The 23005-nt window shown below is 48.4% G+C and overlaps 1 protein-coding gene across 1 annotated transcript in view; it reads left to right on the forward strand.

The window, feature by feature from the left end:
* LOC146204560 (uncharacterized) overlaps positions 1-22569 on the forward strand; it is a 33237-nt gene extending 10668 nt beyond the window's left edge. Inside the window, exon 3 of the mRNA XM_084604790.1 lies at positions 22460-22569. Within this exon, the coding sequence (XP_084460916.1) occupies positions 22460-22569 (110 nt within the window). The remainder of the gene's footprint in view (positions 1-22459) is intronic.
* Positions 22570-23005: the final 436 nt, after the last annotated feature.

Here is a 23005-nt window from a genome sequence, read left to right on the forward strand (position 1 = left end):
ATATCTGCTAATCTCATTACAGTATTACAAAGAAAATGAATATTGGGAAACAGAAATTGCTGGTTTGAATGAAAAGACTGTATCATAGCAGGGTAGCGGTTTCTCGATGTTTGCGCGGCCTTCAGTGTGTAACATATTCCTTATCGTAAAGAGTGTCACGAGGGAATGTACAAAAAATGCACACGGCCTTTGCGGTGTTTATTTAGGGTTCGAGCTGGGAGTGGGTTTATCGCACAAACCTGTAAAGATCTGCTAGCGATTGTGGACTTCGACTATCAAATTTCTTTGTTAGACAAATTGTGCCATGCTTATTTTTCTTACGAGACCAAAGTGATAGTTTTTTGCGTACAATGTTACATGTCGTAGTGGCTAAAGCTTTCCCTGATTTCATTGTTACCACCAGTGGTCCTGTGAAATGTAGAGTCACTGGTTTTTGTATGAAATTGTTATGGAGGGGGGGGGGGGGGGGGTCATATCGCATACTAACAGCGCGGTTTTCTTTGGAGTACTTGTCTTTGGTTAACAAGAAAATTCGTACAAAATTGAATTAATGTTATGATGCCAGTCCCTCTGTACAGAACGGTGCACTGTGGAGGCCCAAACGGCTGATGTTTTAAAAAGCTGAAAGGATGCCTCTAACAGCTTCTACAAAAACTTTTTTCTTCAAGCTGCAGATTCACTCTTCCAGTCAAAACATGGCTCGAGGAAGAAGGAATATTTGTAGCCTGGACACATAACTGCCTTTTGTGCAAAAAAAAAACAGAAACCACTGAACATGTATTTATTGAATGCTGGGACCTGATCTTTTTCCGAGACATTTTACAGCGAAAACTTAAAAAGAAACTACCAATTACCCCCTTCAGGAATAAGGTTGTTCACTGTAAAGAGCGAAGATGACACACCCTATGACATGTTCACGCTCTTGGGCCTCCACATTTTGTAGAAGACAAGGATGGTAGTCTTACATGCCGACATCGTTGTTCGTTTTGCCAGTGAAAATTTGAATTAGAGTGTAACATACTGTCACCCGTTAATAATTAGGGGGTATTATTAACGATGCGCCCTTAACGGTGCGCACACTCCCAGACACCCTTAGAGTGAGTGGGGGTAGCTGTTCCGGTCGCGAAGGAGATGCCCTCGACCTGCGTGGCAAGCTCAGCCGGAATCCAACTACCTAGTAGTGACAGAAGGGGGTGGCCGTTTGGTGCCCAGCTGTCGCCGGTTCAAACCAGAGTAAGGATCGGAGTCAGAAGTAACAAACAAAACACAATTTATACACAGCAAGAGACGATACAAAGGAACACACAGGATCACTTGAAATACAACAGACGAGAGGTTCACAGAACACAAACGCTAAGCATGCAACTACAGAATGATTCAATAACACAGGCTTTACAACAGATCAAACGCGAGAGAGTTACATAAACAAACACCAAATTGTTCACCGGGCACTGTTGCAGTCTGACGCCTCAAGAGTCACGATGTGGCCGCCATACGAGACGAGCGCCGCTCCCTTGAAAGTCCGTGGGCTTGCCAGCAGCGGGTGATCCCCGGGAGTCCAGCCGAAGCACAGGCGAACACGTCGCACAACACTGACGAACTGACTGACTGGCTGACTGACTGACTCATCAAGCGGCGCGGTCTCTTTAAATAGGGCGCGCCGCGTCTGTTTGTTAGCACGCGTCAAAGCTAGCGCGCACACACACATAGCTTCGCTGGTTATAGCTCCCTCTTCTCCTCCAGTCGAGCCGCGCGTCGTCATTGGCCAGGTCCCATAGAACTTTCTCGAAAGGCCTGGCACATTCCAGGCCGATGAACCACCGTCCTCCCCGGGCAATGGGAAAGAGGGTCACGGCAGCGCGTACAAAGCTACGCGCTCTCCCGCGCGGGGAAGGGGGCTTTTCTCTACATGCTTTCCACGCGACGCCGCGCGGGCCTCGCGCCGTGCCGGCTTGATGAAAATCGGCGCCGATTTCGTGACACTGCCCCTCCCTTAAAGAATATTGTCCCACAATATTCACAACAACCACGAACATCGCGCGCACATGCATGTGCTCACAAGTATATAGGGCAAATGTCTACATCACACACCTTGCACAAATTTCACAAAACTGCAATAACACCTTACAAAATTCACACATCAAGGCCATGAAATTCACAAACGTAGCAACACACTGTTCTCGGATATACATAGGAATCAACAACACAGAAACGCACAGCTATTCAAATGTGAAGCGCACAAACCCAGGGCATGCTTTCACCTATATTTCCAAAAACGGCTTGTGGCTCTTCCTTCGAACAGGTGAGCTCCTCTCAAACTACCTAGCGCGCCAGTTCTCTTTCTTACGAAGCACTGGTACTTCTTTCTGACGCGTGTCCTGCTGTTCTTCCTCACTCGCGCTTTGAGCTTCCTTATATTGTCTGTTTGCCGATCAGAAGTAGTTTGGCCCTTGTATCTGAGGCTCCCAACAGGACGCTCGCGGAGAGAAATGTTGCCTGCAGGCCTATCCGTGCCGGCCGCCCAGTTTCTTCTCTGTTTGAGCTGTTCTCCTTGCGCTTCAAGTCCTTCAGTAACTTCTTCCTTTTCTTTCTTCTTGACTTTTCCGGCTCCATTTCACCTGACTTGGCAGGTCTGAAGTTGTTTCTTTTCATTTTCACTTTTATTCGCACCTTTGGCCGAGGAACGTTTGATCCGGTTTTACCCGCATAATCAGAACATTGTTGTCTGTAAGGAGCGTCTTTTTGAGAACTTTGTTCTCCCTTAATCCTTTTAATTTTCTTTCTTTTCTTTACGACCTTCAGCCATACTTTCTCAAAGCAGGACTCATTTTCAACTAGAGACTCATTATCCTCACTTTTGGTTACATCCTGTTCCTTAAAATTTTTGTTAAACTCTTTTCTCGCAGTGCTGTTTTCTCTTTCTGGCGGTTTCCGTTTCTTATCTGTACTGTCATTCCCAACGGAGGGAAATATTTTGTCCTCCTCAATGAGTAAAGCCTCCTCGTCAGTCGAACCGTTCCTGGAAACCGGTTCTTGCATTTCGGCAAGAATGCTGTCCTCAGCATCAGCTCCATCTAAGCTTTCGGCATCGCTGTTATTCCACAGCTCTTCCTTTCCGTCAGTCATGCGACTAGACGTGGAGCTAGAATATTGCGCTTCCTCTTGAAGTGAAGAGTACATGCATGAGCCTTCTGGCTCGATAGCTGCCGTTGCAGCTTCTCTGCAACCTGTCGTCTCGGAGGGCACAATCTCATTTTTCTGAGAATTCTGAACTCCAGTTCGGTCATCTGAAGTTTCTATTGCAGGAACACGCTGATCCACAACCTCATTCTGGCTGCTGGAGCCAGTTTCTACAGTACCTGTGGCTGTCAATGTATCGCTTGGTTCGCTGTACTTTCTAATATAAAGAAAGGTAACCTCCGGAGGCTCGGTAATACCTTTCAAACGCCGAACTTCAGCCAGCTTTTTGAGAAGGATCTCTCTCTCTTTTAAGAATTCTTTTTCTCTTTCTTCTTCTTGTCTCTTTGCCTCTGCTTGTTTCCTCTGCCATTCTCTCTCTCTCTTTCTGCTCGTTTCTTGAGCCATTCTTTCTCTCGTTCTTCTTTTTGCCTCTCTCTTTCTTTCTCAGCCTCTTCTCTTTCCTTCTTAGCTTGTTCTAGAACCTCTCTTTCTTTTCGGTCCACCCATTCTCGCAGTTCAGCTCCTTTAAGACCCTTCTCTAGGCCTAAGGCAATAACCTCTTTGAGATTCATCTCCAATCTGAACGGCTTAATGCTAATACATAGCACTCTCAATGGACCTTACACAACCGCTTCAGCGCGGTACCTCACGCTATCGCTCTGCTGTTACACTGTTTACGACCTCTTCATAAACTCTTCCAACTCGTTCACCGTCCTCTGGGCTTGAGTGCACCAAACGTCCTGTCGCGGACGCCAGAATAATTGTCACCCGTTAATAATTAGGGGGTATTATTAACGATGCGCTCTTAACGGTGCGCACACTCCCAGACACCCTTAGAGTGAGTGGGGGTAGCTGTTCCGGTCGCGAAGGAGATGCCCTCGACCTGCGTGGCAAGCTCAGCCGGAATCCAACTACCTAGTAGTGACAGAAGGGGGTGGCCGTTTGGTGCCCAGCTGTCGCCGGTTCAAACCAGAGTAAGGATCGGAGTCAGAAGTAACAAACAAAACACAATTTATACACAGCAAGAGACGATACAAAGGAACACACAGGATCACTTGAAATACAACAGACGAGAGGTTCACGGAACACAAACGCTAAGCATGCAACTACAGAATGATTCAATAACACAGGCTTTACAACAGATCAAACACGAGAGAGTTACATAAACAAACACCAAATTGTTCACCGGGCACTGTTGCAGTCCGACGCCTCAAGAGTCACGATGTGGCCGCCATACGAGACGAGCGCCGCTCCCTTGAAAGTCCGTGGGCTTGCCAGCAGCGGGTGATCCCCGGGAGTCCAGCCGAAGCACAGGCGAACACGTCGCACAACACTGACGAACTGACTGACTGGCTGACTGACTGACTCATCAAGCGGCGCGGTCTCTTTAAATAGGGCACGCCGCGTCTGTTTGTTAGCACGCGTCAAAGCTAGCGCGCACACACACATAGCTTCGCTGGTTATAGCTCCCTCTTCTCCTCCAGTCGAGCCGCGCGTCGTCATTGGCCAGGTCCCATAGAACTTTCTCGAAAGGCCTGGCACATTCCAGGCCGATGAACCACCGTCCTCCCCGGGCAATGGGAAAGAGGGTCACGGCAGCGCGTACAAAGCTACGCGCTCTCCCGCGCGGGGAAGGGGGCTTTTCTCTACATGCTTTCCACGCGACGCCGCGCGGGCCTCGCGCCGTGCCGGCTTGATGAAAATGGGCGCCGATTTCGTGACACATACCACATACTTTGCAGATGTGTATCGCGCACAAACGAAGCAGTTGCAATAGATGGCTGTTCTTGAAAATTCGGTCAGATAGAAAACAATTTAACCACGCCAGGCCTGTCTGTGCTGGCTTGTTTTAGTAGTTTCTATATTGTTTGAATTGTTGTCTGAGAAGGCAATGAAAAAAAAACGAAAATCCGGCGTGGTCTAGTGGCTAGGATACCTGGCTCTCACCCAGGAGGACCGGGTACTATCCCCAGCGTCGGAACTCTGAATCCAGCGATCGGAGTTCAAATTTCGGTGAGACCTGCGCCTCCTTTTTAGTTGCTATGTGTCATAAGCTGTCTCAGATATAGAGCGGAAGTTACGGAATCTCCCCGCTCCTCCGAGCATGCTTCGACGTGACTCTCCGGGGCAGCGACCGGCCACTGCGCGTCATTGATGATGGGCCGCAGCGCAGCCAGCCGAGAATATGAAAAGGCATACCGCAGCACAGCCGCGGCAGTGCGCTCTGGGTAGATGTAGTCTCTAGAGCAACTCTCGCAGCCGCTCGCTCTGGGAAGGTGTTATTCTTTTTCACCGAGCCCGCGATCAATTCATCGTTTCTCCTCATCTGGTACGGGCACCGTTAGCGATCAACTCTGCGACTATGACGCCGTCTTTTAACACTATCGTGTCGGGTCGTTATTTTTCTCGGTTATTATGCAAATTTGGACTGCTAGCTAGAAATATCCAATTGTTGCAAAAACAAAAGGGACTTTTTTGGACTTATTCCTCAATCACACACTGGCATACATACTTCACAGGTTGACTCGCCTAACTTTTACCTGTGTTCTCAAACCTCATAGAGGGACGACGGGTAACCGTAAAGGGGATCCCACGCCTCTCGCAAAGGCGAGGCTTTGTGACACTGTGTTATGTATATACCTTCTCTTGTGCTCTCGATTGCGTTGCTCTGCCACGTTCCGGCGTAGTCTATTGGCTACTGGAACCACAACTGGAACTTCGTGGAACCACAACGCGCAGTTCAGTATGGATTACTTATGCTCTGTGAAGAAGAAGAAATTGTACTCAGATTTACTAGACAAACTGTTACCAACTCCATTGTACAGGTCAGTTTATTGTGAAGGCCCAGGGGAAGATGTGTAAGAGCTGGAGTTCAATCTTTTTTCTTCTAGTTTCATATGAATATACGTTCATAGGAAGTCACAGTATGATTCCATCAGAAAGGCATATTTGTACCGTGACGCACTAATTGCGTACTCTGTAAAAAAACCAGAAACCATCGAACATGTATCTTAGACTGCTGGGATATAGTATTTCACTGCAACATTTTACAGCGAATCCTAGAGAAACAGTTGCCCGTAACGACACACGGGGATCACGTTTCTCCATGTCGATAGCAATGGTCCATGTTTATGCTCCTGAGCCTCCACAGTATCTGGCTGACCAAAATGGCAGGCGCCATGCGGATGATCATGTTCATTCCGTTCGTGAAAACTTTGTTCAAAGTGTGGCTTACATGCGAGAAATCTACTTGGCACTCCCCGAACCGCCTGTGTGGATAAGTGATTTGATGAACTGATGCACGAGAAGCAATTTTAATTTTTCACGTCAGCCGAAGTTAGGCTGACGGGTTTTATTGTTATCTGAACTTTTGTTTGCCGGCAATAAAGAAAAAAATATTCTAGAGGGCACTTTGGACCACTAACGTGCGATGATGCGAAAGCCATTATAGCGCGGTGGATCGTAGCCCTCCACTACGCACTTCTATCTCCCTTTCTTCTTTCACTCCCACCTTCCTCCATTCCTTTACGGCGCGGTACATGTTTCCGCGGAGAATTGTGACATATACTGCGCCTCTTCTATCCTGAAAATCAATTTCAAACGCTGCTGATGCCTGCTGTACTAACACCTCGTTTACATCTGGGTCTGCTTCTGTTTTCTGTGTGGTGCGGCGTTCGAGGAAGCGGCAAATGAAAGGTGCCGCACAGACGCCTTGATCGGACGCCCGGTGGGGTCAGCTTCATATGTGCATGAATCGCCTGGTGACGCCATGAGCAGTCGTGACGATACATGGCGCGCCCCTTGTCGAACACAACCAGCTCGACACTCGATCTATTCACCACCTGCATTGTATTTATTTTGTAAATAAATGTGTTTTGTTTTAGAAAAAAAAAATCCGGGGCGGTCACAGTGATAAAGCACTCGGCTGGGGATCCGAGGGATGGAGGTTCGATTCCCTGTGGAGACAAGGTTTATTAATTTATTTTTAACTCTCGCTCTCGAAACGCGGACACATTTGCTAACGACAGTATGAGGCATTAAAGGCTTTCGCCTTAAAAGGCGTGGTCTAGTGGCTAGGATACCTGACTCTCACCCAGGAGGCCCGGGTTCGATTCCCGGCGTCGGAAAGATGGCGGTCTCATGGTGCAATGGTTGGCACTCCGCACTCTGAATCCAGCGATCCGATTTCAAATCTTGGTGAAACCTGCGTTTTCTTTTTGTCACATATAAAGCAATCGCCGTTTCTTATGTTCCCGCTTCCGCCTGGCCACCACGTTCCGGAGCGGTTATCCTGCTTCCGGCCACGGCCGTAAAAGGACGCGGAATGACAGCCGCCTCGCAAGCAGCGATAACGGCAGATGCTGTACTTTCCCGGGTGCGGAAAGTGCCTCTTTTATCGTGTAAGAAGACTTTCTTCCTCAAGCTACATACAGAGATATCTTGCTGACGTTTTATATGAGCCCCTGACATGTTCTTTCTCAATCCAGCTGCACACTTACTCAAGGACACAAAGTTGGACAGACACTGTGAATCTTGTTCTCGCATTTTTTTTTCCAGATGGCTGTTCATCTCAGCGAAGTATATGAACAGACAGACTTTACGCCGGAATGCATTCCCTCTTGCTGGCGTGCTTAGCCCTACCTTCCTTCCTGTGCTTCGTTGCCCTATCATTTACTTTGAGATGTCTTGGTTGCTGTTTTCTGAAGGTTTGCAATTATATCACTGGAATAAGCATCGTGGTCTAAGAAAAAAAGAAAAAAGCTCGTGGTCCGTGCGCAGCGTACCAATCCACAAACCAGGGGTCCTTGTTTTCGAATCCCCCCCCCCCCCCCCCGTGGCCCAATTTTGTTTTCAGCTGAATTTTTTCTTTCTTGTTTTTTTTTGCGCCTATTAACCCTTTAACTGGCAAGATCAGATAAAGCGATGCTATAATTTTTTCTTTAGTTGTTATTCGTTTCTAATATTCTAAATGTACGTCCAAAAAAAAAATAGGAATGCGTTTGAACAAGGATTTAAAAAAATACAGAACGTCAACAATTTCGTTGATCTGCCAAGATAGGGAGTGCAAAGCTGGCAAACTGACATGCGTCAGTCATGTCCTACTTGAGGTGGAATTGAAGAAAACAGTTTGTTGCCGCTTTTCAGGCGCAAAACGACGTCACATCTGGTGCACTTGAAGGCTGACACACCTTTATGGCAGAGAGCACAGTGCCATCTGACCTGCGGTGTTGACTGCGACTTCCATAAAACAGCGTTGTTTTCATGGCTACAAGAAGATAAGTACGTTACTTGTCGGCAAAAGAAAACAAAAACATGAGGTGATAAAAAGCTAACGTTCCACCGTGCTCCTTTCACCTCTATGTGAACACGAGTACTCAGATTCCCGCCATAAACCCTTCCCTACAAAAAAAAAAAATAAAAAAAGTGACCTTGAGCAGTTCACATACAAGCAGCAACGCAGAGATAGTTCTAAACAAAGTTTTCTGTGTACCTTTACGCGTCCTGTATCACGTTCAAACCAATTGTGGATATACAAACAAACAGCCGACTGCACATCATTGACGGTAAATTTTGACCTTATTCTGGCAGCTCAACAATTTTGTAGACCATGTATTTTGTCCTGCACAGTCGCTTCTGTTGCGAAATAGGTTATACTATTCTGCAAGGGCCACGTTTAGAGACACCTCTACAAAGAAATAAAATTGTCGCCATCCTTATCTTCGAATATCGGCTGCTGCTGAGGCCAGAACTCTGTCAACGTGTCGCGCGCGCGTAGAAGACGACGACTTCCCCATTTAGGTTGCCCTTTAGGTTTGCCCTTTTAGGTTGTACACGGTCATTACGGGCCATCTCTTGACGACTCATACAACTTTATTTCAGAGCCTACTTCATAAAAAGGCTAAATTTAGAAGAACACGTTCTAAATTTTAGGGAGAGGCTTTTTGTGGCTGCCTATAGTGGGTCAACAATACTGTTGATCTGCTGGTTAAAGGGTTAAAACAAATTTTGGCATGTTCCTCAATTTTATTATTTTCTTCCATCGAAATGATTCGCTCACAGCCATCAAAGCCGACACGGACGTCTATGACGCTGGTTCTTCTGCGGTACGGAATGCATGTAACGCTATAGCGATAAAGCAGATACAAGCAGTGCGCAGACAGGGTTCCGTTTTTTTCGTGCCGTCCCGTGTTGTCCGCACCCTGAGTAGCGCGCCAGTAATTGAAAAATGAAAATAGAGAATTAGGCCTATTTGCCGCTGTTTCTCGCCGCGCCTATCCCGTGGGATCTTTTTCGCAGCGCCCGCGTGGTTTTCCCAGCTCCCGGGTGGAAGCGGTGAGCAGGCGAGCACATTACAGGAGGAGGAGGAGAAAAAAAACTTTATTCTACGAAGAATTTGAGGCACATATGCCTCCTGGGTCTCCGCACGACCCCACTCGCGATCTATTAACGTTCATGTGATGTTGGTCCATGACGTATGCGGCCCGACTGACGACGATCTTCTGCCTGGCCGGGTCCTTTCAGCAACAACAGCCGTTTACAGTGAGTGCATGTTACCTTTAGGTTGCGTTCAGAGAGACCTTTCAGCAACAATCGCCGTTTAGCTCGCTGAGAGCGTCGTCGAGCGAGCGTAGTCTGCTCCAGTGCGCCTACGGGATATGGTTTGGCAATGCGCGGCCGGGTGCGCTGACCACAGTGAGGTCTCCCAGACCTCCCAGGTTCGGAGAGGCACCGGCCCGGCGGTGGGAGGAGGCGCCGGGCAGGATAAAAGAATGTGGGTAAGGGTGGCCTTGGGGTCGCAGCACAAAGTGCATATGGGGGATACCGGCTAACTTTTGACAGTAGAGCTGGTGTCGACAGCGTTCGTGTCTGCAGGCTACGCCAGATTAACTGTTCTCTGGTAGTGAGGGATGGGTGAGGTGACGAATAGATAAGGCGATCAGCGCGGGTGTTCGCAGTGAACTCAGCAAACGAGTGCATGCGCTCCTTCGAGAAATTCCCCACGAGGTCCGCCTGTGCCCAGTTTCTAGACCCTCTTAGCTAAGGAGTCGGCGGCCTCGTTGCCGGGATTTCCCGATTGCGCAGGTACCCGGATGAGCTCAACTCGTTGGGGGAGGGGGGGGGGGGTGAGCATGTGCTGCAGGCGGTGCGCCGGAGGATGAACCCGGCCCCTGGCATAATTTATAATGGCAGTTTTAGAATCGCTGAGTACATAACTGGCATCTGTATATGCCAAGCAATAGCTGTAGCGGTCTCCTCGGCTTCCTCAGGGATGGTGCCGGATGGAAGCTGGAAAGTTAGGGGGGAAATGTGGGGGTTGTGGACAACCGCTGTGGCTCCGTTCTCATCGTAGGCGGCATCCTCCCAAACTGCATCGGGCTCATTCCCGTACCATTTGTGGAGCGCTGCCGCGCGCGCCTTCCTGCGACCTTGGTCATTGTGGGGGTGCATGTGCTGTGATAATGGTTTGGCATAGATTGAAGTGCAAAGGTGGGTAGAGAGTGTGCCTAGGGATGCATTGTTTGCGAGAATGGTGATGCCTAGCTTACTGAGTATGTGTCGCCCGGTAGTTGTAGCGGCCAATCTGAGGTATTGTGCTTGTAAGTGGGCCTCTCGAAGTTCTTGTGTTGTGTTATGGAACTCGAGCTCGAGTAGTTTCTCGTTGCTGGTGCTTTTCGGTAATTTAAATGCTGCCTTTGTTGTTTGCCGAATTAAGGACAAGGGGGATATAAAAAAAAAAAACTGCTGGAGTGGAAGTCCCCTATGCCGGCCAATGGGCTGGAGTGAAGCCTGCGGCGGCCGTCTTGTGGTGGGCAAGAATTGGCCTGCCAAGCGCTTGGAAGCGCTGTTCGCGGGCGTCGCTAGTGTGTTTCAAGTGCTTAAAGGATTTTCAAGTTCTAATGCAATGTTGTGGGCTACCAGCTGAGCAAATCCTAATTGCAAGTCTTAATTAAACACGATGAAATAATTAACTGCTAATGAACTTTAGATTTTACACATCATCGAGTCATATGTCGTTAGATAGCATATGTCGAGTTTAAGTGCACTGACTTGACTTAATTCCTAATTATGCTAATTAGATCATTGTCCATAAATGTTAAAATACATGACAAGTCATATATCATTGTATAGCTTATGCTGAGTACAAGTGCTCTAGACTACCTGCACGTCCTAATTAATTACCGCTAATTAGTCAATTGTGATTAAACCTGAATTGAATGCTATTCTTTTAAGTCATATATCGTTGTTCTACCATAAATAGTGTTCTAAGATTGAATATTGTGACTATAAATTGCAAAAAGAGAGAGAAACAGCATGTAAGTGGGATATTTATCCAATATAAGCGATGGCTCTTTCTCCTATTGGCTCAGTTATGAGCAGCACAAATACCGATATTTCGCACTTAATAGGCAAAATTTGAAATAGCAAAACGTTACAAAAATATTTATGGTAGTGCAATCACTGAAGGAAGTTTTTAGTGGCATTTCGGGAAACAGAAACCTTTTATTGGCGACGTCTGCTTTTGCGCCTTCGCTACTATGGCTTTCGCGGTCTATGTACGCACCTTCAGATGATGATGATGACGAAAAAGAAATATCGTAGTAACGCCCCTCCACGTACCCGAGAAAAACCGACTGTCCCGCAACAAGTAGCACACCGGCCCATGATTCTTAGCGCGCCCATGGTGGCTGGAGTGCAGCGCCCTCAGCTTTCCCTCTAGTTAGTGTGAGGAACTCTATATGCGGAAGTAGGTGCCATGCACGCTTTGTGGTAAAATTTCCTTTTAGCCCTTCCCATATTTGTGTCCAATTCTGCTGTAACAGTTGCGCTCCATGGTCTTCAATTTGGGTGTCCAGATCATTAATCTTCTGCTTACGTTTGCGATTGTCTTTCTGTGTGGCATATTGTTTAGTTAAGGTGGTGGTGAAAACTATTATTGTCCGGAAGAGGCGACACCGGAGCTCCGGCACCGCTCGCAGGCGTCCAGGGAGCCCGATGTCACCCCAAGAGGCAGGGGCTAGTAGACAAAGCGGTTCGCCGCTTCGGTTGCCAGGCTGACAATGTTGGCCTGTGTCGCCGGGTCTTCGCTATGAAGCGCGGTCTCCCATGCTTCTGCGTCCTTGAATAAATTGTAGCCCGGGGAGTGGCTGCACTCCCAGAGGATATGTTTTAAAGTTCCTATATCGCTACAGAATGTGCAGAATTGGTCCTCCTGATTTCCAGTTTGCGTGAGGTATCTCCATCTGGGAGACCTGTGGCTATTGGCTTGCAGGCGGCGCCAGGTGACTGCCTCTGTGGATGTGCGGGACCTATCTGGAGGTGGATATTTCCGCCATCCTAACTTGTAGTGCTCAATGACTTCGTTGCAGGTCGCGAGCGTCTCGACCTTAAAGTTAGGTTGAGGCCGGCGCCCCCCCCCCCCCCCCGGATAATGAGCGCTCGGGCAAGGGCGATGGCCGCTTCGTTTCCTGGTATGTTGGTGTGAGCGGGGGCCCAGGTTATGGTGATCCCTCTGTCTATGTTGCTTTTCGATAATATGTTCAACGCGTAGTGGGAAATTTTGCCTTTGCAGAAATTCCTTATTGCTGATTTGCTGTCACTGATGATCACCTTCGCGTTCGTACTAACGCACGCTAGGGCGATCGCCGCTTCCTCCGCTGCCGTGGCGTCTACTCCGCTTGTATATATCTTGCCTTGCTCTATTCCGGACCCGTCGACTACCACCGAGACAGAGTTCCCGTCATCGTCAAAAGCGGCGTCTGTGTAGACAACCGTCTCGGGTGGCATTCTGCTTAGTTTTGTTACCAAGTGTTTGGCTCTGTGCTGGCGTCTTTCCTGATCGTGTTGTGGGTGCATGTTCTTGGATATCGGTGATATCGTGAGGGCTTTCCTAATTTCGGACTCAATGTGGAATGTCTGGTGTTTAGTGCCTCTGTTCCCTTGTAGTCCTACCCAGCTTAGAATTTGCTGCCCTGTCTCAGTTAGACTTAGACGTTCGAGTTGCGCCGTTTTCGTTGCTTCCGCTAACTCTTCCCATGTGTTATGCACTCCCATTCCCTCTAGTGCCAGGGTTGAGGTCGAGATTTGGAGTCCCAGTGCTCGTTTCGTGCATTTACTTATTATGGCGTCTAACTTGTTTTTGTCTGCTTTTTTGGTGTTAAGGAATGGGGTTGAGTAGCAGATCCGACTCAAGATAAAGGCCTGCACCAGCCTCAACCACCTCAACTTGTTCTTCTCCTTTAGCCCTCTACCTCTGGCCGAGATTCTTCTAATGATGCCTACCACTTGGTTTGCATGCGCGTCTAGCTTAGCTATAGTCGTGGAATTGTTTCCTGTTTTGCTTATGAGCATGCCCAGAATTCGGATCTCATCTACTTGCACAATTTCTTTCCCGTTCAATTCTATCGAGATTCTGGGAGGAGATGCGTTGGCTGTCCTCGTCTGAGGCCTGATGATTAGTAGTTCCGACTTCGTCGGGTAGCAGCTCAGCCCCTTATTTTTGGCATGGAGGTCTATGATGTCGGCTGCCCGCTGGAGCCTTTCCTCGATAGACGCATCACTGCCCTCATTGAGCCAAACGTTGACGTCGTCTGCGTAGACGCTCGTTTTTAGCCCTTCGATGTTTCCTAATTTGCTCGGGAGGTCTTTCATAACTAGATTAAATAGGAAGGGGGATAAGATGGCCCCTTGTGGGGTGCCCCTGTTTCCTAATTTAATCTCTTCCGAGCTGAGGCTCTGCATATGCAGAGTTGCTGTTCTGTCTTTGAGAAATGATTTGACGTAATCAAAGGTCCTCTTCCCTACGCTAATATCTGACAGGCCGTTGTCGTGACGCTGGGGCTACGTCGACCCGGCCTTCACTTGGTAGCGTGCAGAGACTCGGGGTTGAAGAAGGATTGAATCTTCGGAGTAGGTAAAATATGTACAAGCAGGTTTAATGGCACTTTGAGAAACTTATTTACAAGATTATTTACATGAAAAAGAAGGGTACATCAGCAAAATGGCAAGCGTTAAGAGTTCATAGCGAGAAGCGACTGGATGAGCCGTTTACCCAGGGCCCAGAGCGACATTTCGTGCTCTGCAGCGTCCTTAAAAACCCCCTATGTCCAGCCCCTCTCTGAAGATGCTGACCAACCAAATCCAGGGCACGCCCCTCAGGTATCGGCATCCAATCGAACACATCACTGCACTGATGGTCTGAAGCACTGACTGGTCCGGCATTCATTCGTTGGGCGTGATCACTTGTTGGCGGGAAAAGCTTGGGAACGGCGAGGAGAGGAGGTACATTTCTATTCTTCAGCAAAGAAACCACAGGCTGGTTCTGACAAGGGGTTTTACTTCTCAGAAACCCGAGTGCACGTGGCGCCGCATAGGGCTCCCAACATGGTCCCTTTTCGACAATTGCAAATCTTTCCTGCATTCCCGGGAAATCACTTAATGGCCGTATGAGTCATGCTCCTTTCTTGTCCTGCACGTCAGCGGACATGTCACTCTGTCGTCTCCTTTGGATAGGAGGCATTCATCACTGGAGGATAGCACTTCTCGACTGGAAGGGTGAACAAAAGAAAGAAAGCACTTCCTGCTATTTCCCGCAGGGGGACGTTTCTTTGTGTTTTTCCAGACGTTCTCTTGACAGGGTCAGTTTGGCATTTGCAGGTTGTCCACAAAGCAAAACAGGCTTACAAAACAGGATTCCTGGAAACAGGCTCACTTAGAGCCATTGGACCATCACCACATATTCACAAAACTTATCCATGCCCACAGGCGAACAATATAGCGCGCAAATGCGGATGCTTGGTCGTAACAGCCTCCTCCCCCGCCAGAAGAGACTCGGAGGGCAGCAGTCCCAGCTGCTGCATGAAGAGACGACTTAATGGCCTGCACGTGAACGCTTGAAGCTCGCTGTTGCTTGTCGCGTTGTCTTGATTGTTGTAGGCCAAATTGCTCGAGCTGTCTGAAACTCAACCACATGTCGAAGCAAGCACTCGGCTCCCGTCTGAAGAGACCAGGTTAAAAGAAAACTGCCATTGTTGTTCGAGAAAAGCCCACTCTCAAGACGTTCAGGACCCACGTATTCCTAGAAAACCAAACGTGCTGCTTTACATAGCCTTACATATACAAGCGCACAAAAAAAAAAAAAAAACCTGATTATCAATTTGGACACATGGTGAGGAACATCTCGGACCGCTTAGAAAGAGCGGCTAAGCGCGTCCGCATTCCCATTTAACTTCCCCTTTTTTGTATCTTATTTCAAAATTGTACTGCTGTAAAATCAAGCTCCACCTAAGAAGGCGACTGTTCTTCGATGTCGCAGTTTGCAGCCAAGCCAGGGGACAATGGTCCGTCTCTACGGTGAATTTGGCCCCTCCAAGATAGCACTGCAATTTTTGAATGGCCCATACAATGCAAGCGCATTCTTTCTCTGACGCGCAATAAGCCCTCTCTCTAGTACTCAGTTTTCTGCTCAAGTAGAGCACGGGGTGCTCGTTACCGTCGTCATCTCTCTGGCAGAACAGCACCTAACCCTCGATCACTGGCATCACACTGGACCGTGAATTCTCGGCCATAGTCTGGAGCTCGCAATACCGGACGGCTAATCAGCACAGCCTTCAGGTTTACGAAGGAGGCTTCCTTTTGTTCGTCCCAGACTACATTTGTCGGTTCTGTCTTGCGGAGAGCGTCGGTCAGAGGGCTAGCCAAAGCTGAATAGTTAGGGATGTAGTGATTGTAGTACCCAGTCAGACCCAGGAATGCTCGAATTTCCGTCTTCGTGCTCGGCCGCGGGTAGTCTGCTACCGCAGAAATCTTAATCTCGCTGGGTTTCCTGAAACCTTGACCTACATTGTGACCCAAGTAGTCCACGGTCGCCCTTGCCAGGCAACATTTCTCGGCCTTTACGGTTAGTCCAGCTTGACGCAAAAGGCACAGTACAGCTCTTAGATGTACCATATGGTCCGCCCATGAGTCGGAAAAAACCGCAATGTCATCTAAGTAAGGCACCGCGAATGTTTCACACCCCTTTAAAACCCTATCCATGAGTCGGGAAAAACAAAATGGAGCATTTTTGAGCCCGAAACTCATCATTGTTGGCTGGTAGCTGCCCGTCGGAGTGACGAAAGCCGCGTATCTGCTGGCGCGTTCAGTGAGCGGTACTTGCCAGTATCCTCGAGTAAGGTCCAGCGTAGTCACATATGCCGCTCTACTGACCTGTTCTACTCTCTCCTCAATATTCGGAATAGGATACACTTGATCCCTGGTGAGAGAATTTAGCTTTCGGTAGTCTACCACAGGCCTAGGGTCTTTACCTGGAGCTTCTACTAAGATCATAGGCGAAGCATAATCGCTTTCCGAGGGTTTTATTACTCCCAATTCCAGCATGCGAGTTACTTCCCTATCCAGAATTTCTCTTTGCCTTGGAGAAAATCGGTAGCACCTTGATCGCACTGGCACGTCTGAAGTCAGCTCAATATCGTGCTCAGTCAAATCAGTTCTGCCTGGCCTGTCCACGAAGCAGGCCTCAAACTCTGTTATTATCTCGCCCAGATCGGACAGCTGGGATTTCTTTAGTTCTCCTCTCTGCTCCGTCTTTTTGAGAAGCTCCTGAGCGTTGCTTCCTTTTCCGCTGAGGCAAATCAAGTTGTCCCCCATCTCCTCGGGAAGGTTTAACGTTAGATTTACCACGGCTTGCTCCATAGCTAAGTCCTCTCGGGTTCCACTTAAAAGTCTCGTGAGATTACTAGACACTGGCGGCAAGAGGTTACTCTCAAGAACGTCCTCATTCCGCGTCTCATCAAGCTCACTTTCAAGTTGACCTATCTGAGATGCCTCGCTCTCAAAGTTTTCTGACCCGCTATCTTCCGCATCGACCACTGTTTTAACTGCCGTTTCCTCCGCTGTTGATTTTTCTGAAATGAGCAGTGTAGCTAGTTCTCGCGCCTTTGAACGTGTTAAGGCTTGCACAATTCTGTCTCCGAAAAGGATGCCCCTCTTTCGCAGTAGCATGTCCGATTTGTTGGAAAACAAATACGGATAACACTTAGGAAGCTTTCCTGAAACGGCAGCCTCGGTTGTTAACTTGCCGAAAGGGCCCTCGATGACCACGTTCGCGATTGGCAAGCACACACTCTGTTCCTCCACTACCTGGCGGATCCATGCACACTGTCCTGTATAGTCGGAAGGCGATACATACGCCGGATGGACAACATCCATCGTTGCGGCCGAATCGCGCAGTACCTTGCAAGGCTTCCCGTTGACTACTAGGTCATGCAGGTAGGGTTCTAAAAGCTGCATATTTTCATCGCAGTCCCTGACATACGAGAAAGCAATCTTTTCTTTCCGGCAGTTGACGGCAATGTGACCCTGCTCATTACACCTAAAGCATGTGAGCGGCTTCCTAGCCTCAAGCTTTTTCTTTGTGTTCTGCGCGTTGGTCACTTCCCCACTTTTCTCACTGCCGTCCTTTCTAGGGCGTTTGCCTGAAGAAGCCTTCCTTTCTTCGTTTGCAAATCTAGCAAAGTGCCTTTTCTGACGGTTATTTACACTGAACGTGGGATTGCGGAGCCTATCCACTGCTGGGTTGCTGAATTGTCGGCGCGAAGCGTACTCCTCAATGACTTCGGCAGCTTCAGTTGCCGACTTAATGTCGCCTCGGTCCTGTAACCAATTTCTTTCTTTTTCTGGGAGGCAGCTATAAAACTGCTCCAAGAGAATTCGCTCGACTACAGCGTCCCTATCACTGTAGGAATCAGTGTTCTTTAGCCACTCGCCCAAATTAACTCTTAAATTGTACAGGAATTCAGGGTAACTCTCGTCCCTGGACTTAGTAGCGTTCCGAAAACGTTGTCTGAACGCCTCGGCGCTAAGCCTATACTTTCTCAGAAGGCAAGCTTTGACCTTCTCGTAGTTGTCCGCGTCCTCCTTGCTTAGCCGCGCGACAACCTCCGCTGCCTCGCAGGGCAGAACCGTCAATAATCTCTGAGACCAAGTGTCTCGCTGGAAGGACAGTTTTTCGCAAGTTCGCTCAAAGTTAGCCAAATACAGACCGATATCCCCTGATATCACATATGGCTGCATGTACTTTGACATCTTGAAATCTGCCTCCTTGTTGAGAAGAGGTACCGCTAGCTGGGGAGAATTGCCCGACCTCTTGCTCAACTCTAGTTCTAATTTCCGGAGCTCAATTTCTTGGTCCAGCTTTTTTGCTTCTCTTTCACGCTTCTTTTCCTCTTTTTCCCACTCACGTTCGCGCTCCCTTTCCTCTTTTTCCCTCTCAAGTTCACGCTCACGCCTCTTTTCCTCTTTTTCCCGCTCTTTCTGCTGTCTGAGCTGCTCCTTTTTTTGACCGATGAGGTTCCATGCTTCACTGAGCTCCTCATCATCGGTTCCCAGATCAGTGATTGCCTTTATAATCAAGGGTTTTCGTGCCAAACCACTTGTATCAATTCCCAATTCCTCACACAATTGCAACAGTTCCGGTTTCTGCAGCTTTTGTAGGTCCATGATCGCTCCGAGTGTCGGCTACTTCCAAAACAACAGTGCAAACTACCAAACCTAAAGGCGTTTCAACACTTTTTACCAGTTCTTAAAATCTAACCCTGTTCTAGAACCTGGTCCACATCAGAAGAAAAGCCAAGCACTCACCCACACATGCGATCGATGTTCCGAGCTGCTCTCTTGTTGGCCGATTGTTGCGCCTGCTTGTTGCTTGAGATGCCACCTCCGATCACAAGATGTGGCTTGTAGATTCTGATCCACCTCGAATCACCAGATGTTGTAGCTTGTAGATCCAGATCCCACCTCCAGTCATCAGATGTTGTGGCTTGTAGATTCAGATCCCAACGCTGGTCACCAGTGTTGGGGCTTGTAGATTCAGATCCCACCGCTGGACACCAGTTGTCGTGACGCTGGGGCTACGTCGACCCGGCCTTCACTTGGTAGCGTGCAGAGACTCGGGGTTGAAGAAGGATTGAATCTTCGGAGTAGGTAAAATATGTACAAGCAGGTTTAATGGCACTTTGAGAAACTTATTTACAAGATTATTTACATGAAAAAGAAGGGTACATCAGCAAAATGGCAAGCGTTAAGAGTTCATAGCGAGAAGCGACTGGATGAGCCGTTTACCCAGGGCCCAGAGCGACATTTCGTGCTCTGCAGCGTCCTTAAAAACCCCCTATGTCCAGCCCCTCTCTGAAGATGCTGACCAACCAAATCCAGGGCACGCCCCTCAGGTATCGGCATCCAATCGAACACATCACTGCACTGATGGTCTGAAGCACTGACTGGTCCGGCATTCATTCGTTGGGCGTGATCACTTGTTGGCGGGAAAAGCTTGGGAACGGCGAGGAGAGGAGGTACATTTCTATTCTTCAGCAAAGAAACCACAGGCTGGTTCTGACAAGGGGTTTTACTTCTCAGAAACCCGAGTGCACGTGGCGCCGCATAGGGCTCCCAACATGGTCCCTTTTCGACAATTGCAAATCTTTCCTGCATTCCCGGGAAATCACTTAATGGCCGTATGAGTCATGCTCCTTTCTTGTCCTGCACGTCAGCGGACATGTCACTCTGTCGTCTCCTTTGGATAGGAGGCATTCATCACTGGAGGATAGCACTTCTCGACTGGAAGGGTGAACAAAAGAAAGAAAGCACTTCCTGCTATTTCCCGCAGGGGGACGTTTCTTTGTGTTTTTCCAGACGTTCTCTTGACAGGGTCAGTTTGGCATTTGCAGGTTGTCCACAAAGCAAAACAGGCTTACAAAACAGGATTCCTGGAAACAGGCTCACTTAGAGCCATTGGACCATCACCACATATTCACAAAACTTATCCATGCCCACAGGCGAACAATATAGCGCGCAAATGCGGATGCTTGGTCGTAACACCGTCAAGGATTGCCGAGTGGCTGACATTATCAAACGCTTTGGTTAAGTTGCTCTTGTATCTTTGGTCTTTTGTTTGTCTATTATAGCGTGTTTGAGCCTTAGCATGGTATCTTGAGCGCTAAGGTGTGGTCTGAAACCTACCATCTCGTGGGGCCAGATGCTGTTTTCTTCCGCGAATCGAGTTAGTCGCGTCTGAATTACCTTCTCCATTAATTTTCCTAGACACGAGGTCAGTGAAAATGGCCTGAGATTTTCTATACCCGGGATTTTGCCCTTCTTATGGATTAAAATTATGTTGGCATGTTTCCAGTGTTTAGGGACGTCCCCGGATTCCCAAACTTTGTTAAAATATGCTGTAAGGTGAACTATAGAGTTGTCGTCTAAGTTCCTAAGCATGCCGTAGGTTATCTTGTCTGGCCCAGGTGCTGTGTTTCTTTTGAGGTCAAAGAGCGCGGCTCTGACCTCTGCTACTAAAATGGGTTCGTCCAGTAGCGGATTCTCCGCCCCCTGATATTCTTTATCCACTGCCGGGAATGCGGGGCCTATATATATGTCTTTAAGTCAGTCGATGAGCTGTTCATCGGTTCCGTCAAATTTGTATCTGGCCTTGATTTGCTCAACGTTGGCGTGGGTTTTGGTGTTGGTGGGGTCTATGAGGTGACGCAGCATCCGCCACGTGTTGGGATGGCTCATATTCTTCTCTAGCTCGTCGCATTTTTGATCCCACCTTTTCTCTTCTAGTTTGAATGCGTAGCTCTCTATTTCTCTATTGTGCTCGGCTATTTTCTTTCTGAGCTTCCTTTTCCATTTCTGGCGCTTTCGCTTATTCTCGAGAATTGTTTTTCGGTTCCACATATTTCTAAGTTTGTTGTCTAATTGGAATGGGAGGTCATCTCCCTCTATCGTTTCGGTGGCCTCTTTTACTTGTGAGACAACGGTTGACGTCCACTCTATTATGTTTCCGATTTCGCCTAAGTCTGCTGTTGATCTGATATCCCTGAATTTGTCCCAGTCAGTTGCGGTGGCCTGTTTTGAATTATGTATGGGCACCCCTAGTTTCCTATCAATTTGGATTTCGATTATAAAGTGATCGCTGCCAAGATTTTCGCCCGTGTTCTTCCACGACGTATTGCCCGTCCTGTGTCCTAGTGTTAGGTCCGGTGATGTGTCACAGCAGATGCTGTTGCCCGTTCTGGTTGGCTCGTTCGGATCCGTGAATAGCGAGAGTCCTGTCTTCTGAATCGCTTCCCACAGCATTCTACCTTTCCTATCGATTTTGGAGTAGCCCCATTCGTGATGATTTGCGTTAAAATCCCCCACTATGAGCAGAGGGCATGATTTTGCTGTCCTCAACACTTTCTTAAATGTCGCCTCAAACTGTGCCTTTTTGTGACGTTCATAAGCGTTCAGGACGAATATGCTTCCCCTATTCTTTTTGTCGGTGAGAATTTCTACGAGTATGGCCTCCACTTCATCCGTACTTGCGTCATGTTCAATTGCCGCAATGTTATTCTTGACTAGGGTAGCTACTCTAGATTTGTCCCCTCTTCCGCTGTCGAATGTGCGATACCCTGAGATTTTGACTGGGGGTTTTCCTGTTCCTTGTAACGCCACAGCAAGCGGAGGCTCTCCTTCATTTAGAATGTGCTGTTGCAGCAATGCTTTTCTCTTTTTGAAGCCCCTGCAGTTCCACTGCCAAATTATGGTCCCTGTCTTGTCCATGATGAGTGAGAGAACGGGGCTTCCGGCCTCGAGGGAGGCTTCGGATCGGGATGAGCTCTTTCTTCGCCTTCTAGCACGGTCAGAAGTGAGTTCATTTGATTTGTTATAGCCTGGACTTTCTTATCTATGATATCGCTTAGTTTGCTTAGTATGCTTTCCTCGTGTTCCTTGAGGCGTGCTTCTAGTTCGCTCTCGTTAATGTTTTTGTGCATCTTTTTGTTTCTCTCGGGTTGATCCGTCTCATGATCCTCTGCCTTCTTCTTTGCGGTGCCTACCGTATCTACCTCCATGCTGCCCTCGTGTTGCGCCTGTGGGGCGGCTATTCTCTGGACAGGGGTAAGCAGTCTTTTTTGCGCCGCCTGCGTAGCTCGCACTGTAGTGTTCGTTAGCTGCCCAACTTGCTCTTTGAGTTGGTTTACTGTTACCGTTAGATTTTTAATTATTTCTTTTAGATGGCGATTTTCCTCATCTCTCTTTTCTATCTCTTTTTTAAACATATTGGCCTGTGCCTCTAATTCTGGTGTCATATCATGGGAGACCGCGCTTGCGAAGCTGACAGGCATACCAGAGTGGGTCCTCTTTTCTCCTGGTTCCCGCAGGTCCGGCCAGTGGGTCTGGTTGTCTCTGGGTGGCTGCTTGGGTGCACTTGTGTCCCTGGACTCGGATCGTTTTTTGGCCGCAGGTGGAAGCATGACCTTCGTTGGAGGCCTGCCTCTGCCCGTGGTCACTCCTCTCTTGTCTTGTTCGGCCCTAGCCTCGGACTGGGCCGCGTCGCGTTGTTTAACCCAGTGAGGCTTCCTGTAGAGTTCCCTGCATGTCGGGTCCCCTAACTGATGCTTTTTCCCGCAGAGAAGACACTTCGGTTCGCAGGCATGCTCCTCTGGCTGATTTCTTAGCCCGCAGCCTCGGCAGCGGGTGCTGGTTGGATCTGGGCAGACGTCTTGCCTGTGCCCAATCTTGCCGCATGCGTAGCACACGTCGTACTTTTTCTTATATAGGCTGCATGGAATCCATTGAAGAATTTTACGGCCCTTGGTACTTCCAGTTCTTTAAGTTAATGATGACTGTTTCGTACGTCCTTCCTAGTCTTCTTACTGCCGTATACGTTGGGTTCCGTGGGTTGTCCAACGCCTTGTGTATTTGTTCTTCCGTCAACTGCAGATTAATCCCGTAGATGACGCATTTGCCCCCCTCGGGCATCGCCGGGTGGCCAGTCATTTCGACATCT

This window comes from Amblyomma maculatum, chromosome 1 (genome assembly GCF_055883805.1).
Source record: "Amblyomma maculatum isolate TAMU_Amacu chromosome 1, ASM5588380v1, whole genome shotgun sequence".
Lineage (NCBI taxonomy): Eukaryota > Metazoa > Arthropoda > Arachnida > Ixodida > Ixodidae > Amblyomma > Amblyomma maculatum.